Consider the following 10110-nt stretch of genomic DNA (forward strand, 5'->3'; position numbering starts at 1 on the left):
ACCTCATTTTCATGGTTCATTGGTCAATATTAAGTTTTTATGGTTTGGTCTTTTTCTTGTATACTATAAGCAATAGATCAACTATGTTTGGTGTATGGAATGATTGTAAGGTGTACATGTCTGTCTGGCAGGGTTCATTTGATTTTGACCTCATTTTCATGGATCATTGATAATTTTAAGTTTATGTGATACTAGTATTAAAACTTTTCTTTAGGACTATCAACATAAAACCAATCATGGTTAGTAAAGCAGGCAAAAAATTTCAGCTTTTTTTCTCTTATTTCTATTATTTTGCCAATTATTATGAAAGCTTGAATAGATACATGTAAGTATAAACTGGAAACAGTAAAAATGATCATCAATACAAAATCTACATAAAGTCCACTAAATAAGATTTACAAATAACACTAACAAGGAAACATATATGATTACAATCACAGAAAAATAAAAATCAAATAGCGTATTTTTACAAGGTGAGTGATACAGACTCTCAAAAGTCTGTTGTTTATTAACTTGTTGATTTTCTATTTTGACAGAAAATGGGTCGTAAAAGAAAGAGTAAAGCTACTGTAGCTAGAGAGCAGAAGGAGAGAATGAGAAGTAGACGACAAAGCAGTGTTGCCTCTATAGAGTTGGCACCTCTAGGTGAGGAAGAACTCTTAGCCAGAAGGTTGGCTTCTCCTTGTGAGAAAAATCCTTCAAATGCCCAGAGGTTAGAACCTCCTCTGGGAAGCCTGTCTATCCAAAGCATGGATATGCCACTGAGCTCTGACTCCCCACCGTGGGTTTGTACTCCACCGAGAGTACCCTCACCAAAGCTTGGTGTTGCAGGACAGACGAAACTGGTGGTAGAAACATCATTAGATGTCACCAGTATAATTGAAACAAAGCAAAAGGTTCAAGAATACAATACTGAAACAATACTAAGAATAAACAGTACTGAACCAAATACTAGATTATACAATACTGAGTCAAATACTACAATATACAATACTGAATCAATACTAGAAATCAATACTGAAGAATGCAATACTGAATCTAAACAAGAAATTAACAATGAACTAATGCAAGAAATGCAAACTGAACCTATACCAGAAGTAAAAACTAAACCCAAATCTGTGTACAGAACACAAGAAATAAAAGACATAAACATATCAACATTACAAACAGACCAGTCAGATTGCGAGATTGAATCGAAAATGAGGCTAACATTAGAATTTGATGAACCACCAAAAACAAAAAAAGCAAAGTTAGAATCTGTATGTAGTTCAGGCTTTAAAATGTTGCCTCCTGATGTTCATTTAAACATAGCTTCAGGGAGTGAACAAAGCAATAATATCAAGTCAGTAAAAGTGAATGGTAGTTCAAAAAATAAAATAAATTTTATAGGTGGCAAAGTTGATATTAGAAACAATAAACATTCCTCTGATTCTTCTCATTACAGCAAAATAATATCAAGAAAGCTGATTCAGGGGAAAACAGAAAATGAAGAAACTGACCTTAATTTAGTAGATCAAGAAGAAACTAGAAATGAGGTAAGGAATTTAGAAAATACATGTTCAGTTAATCAACCATTTATGATGCAAGGTAGTTTCCATCAAGGTGATGACAGGTTCAGAAACAATAGTGGTAAACAATGTGTAGCAAATTCATTAACAGCCATAGCTTACAGCAAACTCAGTTTGATTGATAATTGGAATATGACTTTCTTGGACAAAATCTTGATAGAAGGGAATATTTTGTATACTTGGATTCATGGTGATAATGAAGAGTTGTTAGTAACAGAATTGCCGAAAATGGTGGAAATAAGAGATATGATTGTTAAGTGTAACAGAAAAGAGTCGATATTTGCTTTGATAGATAATAATGGTAAAATTGAATTTAATGTTCTTTCTTTGGATCATGCTCTTCAAGAGGCTCTTATTGATTCAGATGGATGTTTTGTTTGTGTAAGGGGTTTTACTAGTGCCATTATTAGGCAAAATGGGAAAATGTATTTATTTGATTCGCATGCTAGAAATTGTTTTGGTTTACAAGACAGCTGTGGTAAAAGCATTGTTATTCAGATTAATGATGTGAACAGTTTGTACCAACACTTTTACAATTTTGTGCAAGGAGATGTAAATGCAGAATTTGAAGTAACAGGAATCAACATCGAAATTCAAGATGAAGATTCTGCCACTAACAATCTTGACAAATTTATTGGAAATATTAACAATAGAGAGGTTATAGTGGATGAAAACAACTCTGACGTAGAATTTATTGGTGTCCCAACTCAAACATGCTATTTATTTAATCCAATTGATTATTATACAAAAAAAAAACTTTGTAATATTTTAGATATTAAATCAAAATTTGTTTTGAAAAACCCGCTAATGCCAGCACACAATATAGGTACACCTTTAAAATCAAAACAAATCACTGCAGACGGCAACTGTTTATTCAGAGCTATTTCATATGCAGTATCAAACAGGCAAGAAAACTTTAAACAAATAAGAAATGAATTAGTGCGCCACATCTTGCGTCATTCACATCAGTTCAATTCTTTTCTTGATTCTGAAACAGTCAATGAGTATATGAAACGTACTAATATGATAGAAGACAATGTTTGGGGAACCGAGTTAGAAATTATAGCTGCTGCTGATTTATTAAAAACTGACATTTTTACCTATTTAGAAGGTAAATGGATTAAATACTCCTCAAAGCAAATCTGTAGCAAGAATAATGTGAATGATCAAGCAATTTATCTTAATAATGTAGGTAATCACTATGAAGTTGTTATTTCTGTTTTACCTGGTGGTAAAGAAGCGGTAACATTAAACAGTAAAGAAAGTGCCAAGAAACGAAATCAATCCGGTTCAGAGAAAGACCAAATGAACTTACACTATGAACTATCTCATGAAGGTACAATGAAGAGAAAATATGAACAACATGAGTTTAATTTTCCAAAGAAATGCTTAAAAGAAGATGAAAATAGTTTTGGTTTAATTAAGAAAAAAACTTGTTTGGAATGGCCAGGTAAAGATCTAGCTGTCTGTAAAACTCGAGCACCAAACCAAGGTTTGACAAAAACTGAAAAAGAAAAACTAAAGTATCAGTTGGATGGTCAGTTTAGATTCAATAAATTAGAAAAGCAAAATAGGAAGTATGAACAAGACAGATCATACAAAGAAAAGTTAAGTCAAACAAGTAAGGAAAAGTATAGGAATGATGCTAAATACAGGGAATCAAAGAAAAGAAAAAGTATTCAAAAGTATGCAAATGATATAGAACACAACAGTTATGTCAGAAACTCAAGCATACAGAAATATGCTGATGATGATGATTTCAAAAGTAAGGTCAAACAGGCAAGCATACAGAAATATGCTGATGATGATAATTTTAAAAGTAAGGTCAAACAGGCAAGCATTCAGAAATATGCTGATAATGATGATTTCAAAAGTAAAGTCAAAGATCAGATATTGACTAGAAGAAAGAATGCCAAAGAGGACAGTAATGATGTTACAAAAGTTATTGAAAACTTTAGGAAAAATGTAAGTAAGGGTCCAGAATTTGTTTGTTCTTGCTGCTTTAGACTGTTATTCGAAAATCAAGTTGTACAATGTAAAAGGGAATTGTATAAACCAGGTTGTGGCAAAGATATAGCAGACATATGTATTTCTGAGAAGTATTTACATAGATGTTCAGAAGAATGCAAAGATGAATGTTTATATCAGGGAGCCAGCAGAGCTACACTTTGGATTTGTTACACATGCCATAGAAAGATTCTTAAAGGAAAAATACCTGCTGAATCTTTTGCCAACAACTTGGCTTTAGAAGATATTCCACTAGAACTAAACAGATTAAATCAACTAGAACAACACCTTATTTCATTAAATATACCTTTCATGAAAATTGTTGCTTTACCTAAGGGTGGACAAAAAGCTGTGCATGGTCCATGTGTTTGTGTACCATCAGATATTTCAAAGGTCACATCAACTTTGCCTAGATCAGAAGATGATAATTGTTTAGTGAAAGTAAAACTCAAAAGAAAATTACAGTACAAAGGTTATGAGGAATATCAGTTTGTGGACACTAAACATTTGGAAGAAGCCTTGTCCTTTTTAAAAGAAAAGAATGATTGGTATTCAAATGTTGAAATAAATGGAGAGTGGTTGAATCCAATTCCATCATCAGAGAATATTTGTGTTGCTGAAAAAAAAGACCATAAAAGTTGTACAAGAATTGACAGAGTGAAAGAGGATAACTTGGAGGACAAAACAGACAAAAAAGAACAGGAAGATGCAGTTGATTCATATTTAGATGATAGTTTACAGGGTGTACAGTTGGACACATGCTTACAACCTGCTGACATTGCACAGGACGCATTGGATTTATTGTTTGATCAAGAGTTTAATTTATCGCCTGCAGAAGGAAATAATCCAGTCAGTTTACTGAAAGAAAACGGCATTGAAGCAAAAACCTTTCCAGTGCATTACCCTACAGGTAAAAACACTTGGAATGAGGACAGAGAAGAGAAACTATCTTTATTAAGATATTTTAATCTGAGATTAATGAGTGTTGAAAACAGGTTTGCTAGAGATACTTCCTACATATTCTTTAGCCAGTATATGTCTGAACTAGATAGGGTCATGTCAAACGTACAGATATCGTTACGGAAAGGGTCAGTTTTTTCAGATGGACAGAAAGTAACAAGTAAAATGCTGTGTAATAAGGAGTCATTAAATGGATTATTTAGAAAAGATGAAGCAATCAAGTTCATGAAGCCTGTCCGAGGAACACCACCGTATTGGCAATCTGTTCAGAAGGATATTTTTTGTATGATTAGACAGTTAGGTATACCGTCATTCTTTGCTTCATTCTCATCTGCAGATTTTAGATGGAAAGAAATTGTAGAAACCATACTGAAGCAACAAGGAGATATTCGTAATGTTGACAGTCTTAGTTGGGATGAAAAATGTAAAGTCCTTTGTAGTAACCCTGTTACAACTACAAGAATGTTTGATCACAGATTTCATAAATTTCTTAAAGATGTAATAATGTCAGGTGCTGAACCAATTGGTCATGTGATTGACTACTTTTATAGAGTTGAATTTCAACAGAGAGGTTCTCCACATACTCATTGTGTATTTTGGGTAGAAGATGCCCCCAAATTTGGAGTAGACGATGATGATACTGTTACAAAGTTCATTGATAAATATATCTCTTGCAAATTACCATTGGAAAGTGATGACCCAGAGCTTACTGACATTGTTAAAACTGTTCAACAGCATAGCAAAAACCACTCAAAAAGTTGTCGCAAAAAAGGAACAGAGTGTCGGTTCAATTTCCCAAGACCACCATCTGAAAAAACATTTATATCCCGTCCAATTGAAGACAATGAGGAGGATAAGGAACATGATGAAGATGCTGATGATGGTAAGAAGTCAGATTCTGAAAGCAGTAAACCATCTGAAAAGATATTTATACCATGTCCAATGAAACATGATGATAATGATCATCATGATAAACATACCGATGGTGATATAAATAAGAAATCAGAATCTAAGGGCAGTATCTTAAAAGCAAAACAGATGTTAGCATGTTTATGGAATGTAATTAAAGAGTGTGAAGATAAAACTTTGACTACCAGTGAATTATTTTTGAAAGCCGGATTGTCTCAAGAGGATTTTCAAGAATGTTTTAGATGGATAACAAACAGAAATACTGTAGTATTGAAGAGAAATAAAGATGAGTTGTTTATTAATCAGTACAATCCTCATCTGCTAAAATCATGGAATGCAAATATGGATATTCAGTACATTTTGGATGCCTACTCATGTGTGGTTTACATTATAAGCTATATAAGCAAATCAGAACGTGAACTCGGCTTGTTGCTGCAGCAGACAAAAACTGAGGCAGCTGATGGAAATTTGGATGCACAGCGGACTATGAAAAAAGTAGGTACAGCATACTTTCACTTTCGCGAACTCAGTACACAAGAAGCTGTTTTCAGAGTCATAGGTTTACGTTTGAAAGAGTGTTCAAGAAAAGTGCAATTCATTCCACTAGGAGAAAACCCATGCAGAATGAGTATACCCCTCAAAGAACTTCAACAAAAATCAAAAACATTAAAGATGAAGAAGTCTATAGATGATGGCAGTGATGATGATGATGATGATGATGATGATGATGGTGATAGTGATGATATTTGGCTGAAAAGTATTACTGACAGGTATAAAGATAGGCCTGATTTAGAACGATTTGATCAGATGTGTTTAGCAACATTTTGTTCCGAATTTTCAGTGTTGGCAGAGACACAGATACCAAATAAAATTAATGAGGACACTACATTCAAACTTAAGAATGATATGGGGTATATAAGAAAGAGAACAAGAACTTCTGATGCTGTTATCAAATATGCAAGATTTTCTGTAGAGTCAGCTCCTGAACAATACTACCAAAGTATATTACAGTTGTTTTTGCCTTACAGATTAAATGAACAATTGAAACCACCACAGTTTTTATCATATGCAGATTTTTATAACTCCGGATTCATAAGGTACAGTCAGATGGAAGACCTCAGTTCAGTTCAAAATATAGTCAACTTTAACATGTCAAAATTTGTGAAGAAAGACCAGGAGCTAGAGATTGCAGAGAAACAATTGGAAGAAAGAGGATATCAAGAGGATGCATGGGCACAACTATGTCCAGAAACAGAGAAAGAAAGACATGAATGTAATGAAATTGGTGAAAACACAACCACTCAAGAGGTAGATAGTCCTGAATTAGGAATACCAGATTTGAATCAAACTGACAAGTCAACTGATAAAAATGAAATGGTTCAAAAAACAAGTTTTACACGGTCTGAAGTTATACCGTTGTTGAGAACTTTGAATGAGAAACAAAAGCGCATATTTTTTAAGATCAGAGAGTGGTGCAATTTAAAAGTGAATGGTAAGAATCCACCGCCATTTCATGTTTTTGTAACTGGAGGAGCCGGAACAGGCAAAAGCCATTTGATTAAATGCTTGTATTATGAGGCCACAAGAATTCTTGCGCACTGTTCCCCAAATCCTGATGATTTGACTGTGTTGTTAACGGCACCAACTGGCACGGCAGCTTTTAATATAAATGGATTGACAATTCACAGTTCACTTTCCATTTTTAAAGGTTTATCTGTTGAGAAAGCTATGCTTGGAGAAGATAAGCTGAATAGTTTGAGGTCCAAATTAGAGAATTTACAAATTCTCATCATAGATGAAGTCTCAATGGTCAACAAAAGGTTGTTATTTTTTATTCATGAAAGGTTGCGTCAAATTAAGAAAAGGCCTGAGAAGTATCCTTATGGAGGAGTTTCAGTGATAGCAGTGGGTGATTTCTATCAATTACCACCAGTAAAATCAAAAAGGTCAGATAAACTTTATGTTAATGATCCATCAAATCCTTTGAATTATCTGTGGAATGATCTTTTTTCTGTTGTGGAATTAGATGAAGTCATGAGACAGAGAGAAGATAGTTTGTTTGCCCAGTTGTTGAATAGACTAAGGGTCAAACAGAACAATTATCCACTAAAATCTTCAGATCAAGAAATGTTGAAAGAGTGCATAGATAGCGGACCAGATGAAGCTCTGCACATTTATGCTACTAATAATGAAATTAACATGTACAATAATGAAATGATTATGAAGTTGTCAAGTGAGCCCAAATTAATTGAAGCTCAAGATTTTGAAAAGGATAAGACAACAGGGAAACTTACGAAGAGAAGACAGAATTTTGCAAAAACTAATATTTGTCTTCCAACATCAATCCTGTTAGCAGAAGGAGCTCGTGTGATGATGATAAAAAATGAAGCAGTCAGTGATGGTTTGGTGAATGGTGTTATGGGTACTGTTCTAAGTATTTCAGAATTTTCAAAAGGAGCATTACCAAACAACATATATATTCATTTTGATAATGATAGAGTTGGAAAAAATGCAAAAATACAGAAGATAATAAATGGAAAAAGATGTGTTGGATTAGAACCATCTACAGAAAATATACCATTCAGTAATGGAACAAGAAAACAGTATCCTCTGCAGCTAGCATGGGCATGTACTGTTCACAAGGTTCAGGGTTTGACAGTGCCACAGGCAGTTGTCTGCTTGAATAAATGTTTTGCTTATGGTCAGGCATATGTTGCATTGAGTAGAGTTACTTCAAAAAAGGGGTTGACTATATTACCAATTGATGATAAAACTTTGAACAAAAAAATATACAGTGATCCTGATATAATGGAGGGAATCAAATCCATGGATTTTTTTTTGTCTCAAAATGACACCATAGTTTCAAATCATAAAGCAGGTTTGTCAATAGTTTACCACAATATTCAAGGTCTAAAGGCTCACCAAAATGATTTGAAAGCCAATTCAGACTTCCAAAATGCAAATTATATCTGTTTGACTGAAACATGGTTGGAATCTTGTAGTGATGATGTTCACCTTCCTAATTATAAACTTCATCATTTGCCAAGGTCAGCAGCATTTGCATCAAATAATCCTTTGTATGCTTCTTTACAAGAAATGAGTCATGGTGGAGTTGGCGTATATGTTAAATCAGATTCTGAGTATGAAGAATTTGATATATCTCAAAAAAATCTTGAATGTATAATTTTCAAAGTTCCCAAAATGAATGTTGTAATTGCTACAATATATAGAACTCAAAAATACCAAATTGAACTATTTTTAAGAAATGTTCATGCTCTTTTGTCAGAATTGGTACAGCTTTCAAGCAGTATTATTGTTTTAGGAGACTTTAATCAAGACATTATAAAGGGTGGCAGATCAATACAAGATTTTATGGCTTCATTCGGATTTGAACAGTTAGTACAAGAGGCAACAACAGAGGGTGGTACACTGATTGACCATGTTTATATCAAAAGTTGTGAAAAAGTACAAGTAAGTGTTATTCCAACTTATTACAGTTATCATGATGCAATATCTGTCATTTTGGAAATAAATCCTACTACTTGAAAGCTGTATAGTATTAATAGAAAATGATAAGAGTGCCTTAAACATGTTAAAGGAAAATTCATTTTGTACAAAATGATCAATAGTTTCCCTACATATTATTTTTCAAAATACTAAGCCGGTACTAACAACCTAGTTTTGTGTATATGTTTTTTATGTATTTAAATTTCAAGTTTATTAATAGTTTCCCTATTTTATTTAGCTAAGTATCAAACTCTAAATTATAAAGTGGAATTTGTTTCTTAACTGAATATTAAAAGAGTTTTATATGTTTACTTTAATTTCAGATCAAATTTGTAGTCGTCAGTAGTAAAGAAGTTAAATCAATTGTCTAACTTTTTGTGCATGCTTTGGTAATTTTAATACAGCACTTGCCAATGGGTTAGATAGTTGATGAATATATATCATCAGCTGAGAGATGTCTATTTATGATTGAGAAGTAAAAAGAAATAGGAGATATAAGATTAAAATACAGCATTATGTAAAGGTAGGTTCGATCAAATAGTATTTACAAAAGATAACTAATGCAAACTGTCTAAGGGCCAACTGTCCTGTGTTGTCTATTATTGTATGTTTGAAAGCGTCATCTGTTGTCTTTCAGTTGTCTGGAAACTTTTTAAAATTTCTCCCCTAAAACTGCTGGGTCAATTTAAACAAATCATGGCCTGAGTCATTCTAAGGATGTCTAGTTAAAATGGTATGTTTGTTCAGCTCGCCATCCAATTAACATGCCCCATGTTACTATAAATAGAACATGGGAGGTAAAACGCTACTCTTTCTTTCTCCAAGATATTACAAGGCTATTGAGACCAAATGTTTGTAAAAAAATAATAATTACATAAGCATGAATTGTATTGAACCTTTGTTAAACAAAGGATAAAAAAATGGTTAAAGGTAATGTGTCTATATAAAAGTTATGTATCCCACTTAATATTGCCTCTAGTAAAGACTAAATAAGTAGGTTGTTTCATTACCATTTTATTAACAATTGGTTTCATGTCGAATTCAAATTGTAATAATCAATGTTAATATTTATCAAATTGCTTTAACATAGGATGCACTGCTGAATAACTATTACCCCCTGAAAACAAAGATTTTGAAGCTATATATGTCTGTCTGTCTG

The 10110-nt window shown here is 33.1% G+C and overlaps 1 protein-coding gene across 1 annotated transcript; it reads left to right on the plus strand.

Moving 5' to 3' along the window:
* Positions 1 to 536: 536 nt before the first annotated feature.
* Positions 537 to 9322, plus strand: LOC134716610 (uncharacterized). The gene is made up of 4 exons (XM_063579619.1): positions 537 to 645; positions 1445 to 2265; positions 2566 to 8915; positions 9275 to 9322. The coding sequence occupies exons 2-4, from the start codon at positions 1578 to 1580 to the stop codon at positions 9320 to 9322; spliced, it is 7086 nt and encodes a 2361-aa protein (XP_063435689.1). The 5' UTR covers positions 537 to 645; positions 1445 to 1577.
* The last annotated feature ends 788 nt before the right edge of the window (positions 9323 to 10110 follow it).

The sequence above is a fragment of the Mytilus trossulus genome, chromosome 4, assembly GCF_036588685.1.
Source record: "Mytilus trossulus isolate FHL-02 chromosome 4, PNRI_Mtr1.1.1.hap1, whole genome shotgun sequence".
Classification (NCBI taxonomy): Eukaryota; Metazoa; Mollusca; class Bivalvia; order Mytilida; family Mytilidae; genus Mytilus; species Mytilus trossulus.

Coding starts and splice junctions, on each gene's coding strand:
- LOC134716610 (XM_063579619.1), top strand. CDS start 1,578: ATGATGCAAGGTAGTTTCCATCAAGGTGATGACAGGTTCAGAAACAAT. Junction 2,266..2,565: donor CTCTGACGTAGAATTTATTG/GTGTCCCAACTC, acceptor ATTCTGAAACAG/TCAATGAGTATATGAAACGT. Junction 8,916..9,274: donor AAAGTTGTGAAAAAGTACAA/GTAAGTGTTATT, acceptor CTTTAATTTCAG/ATCAAATTTGTAGTCGTCAG.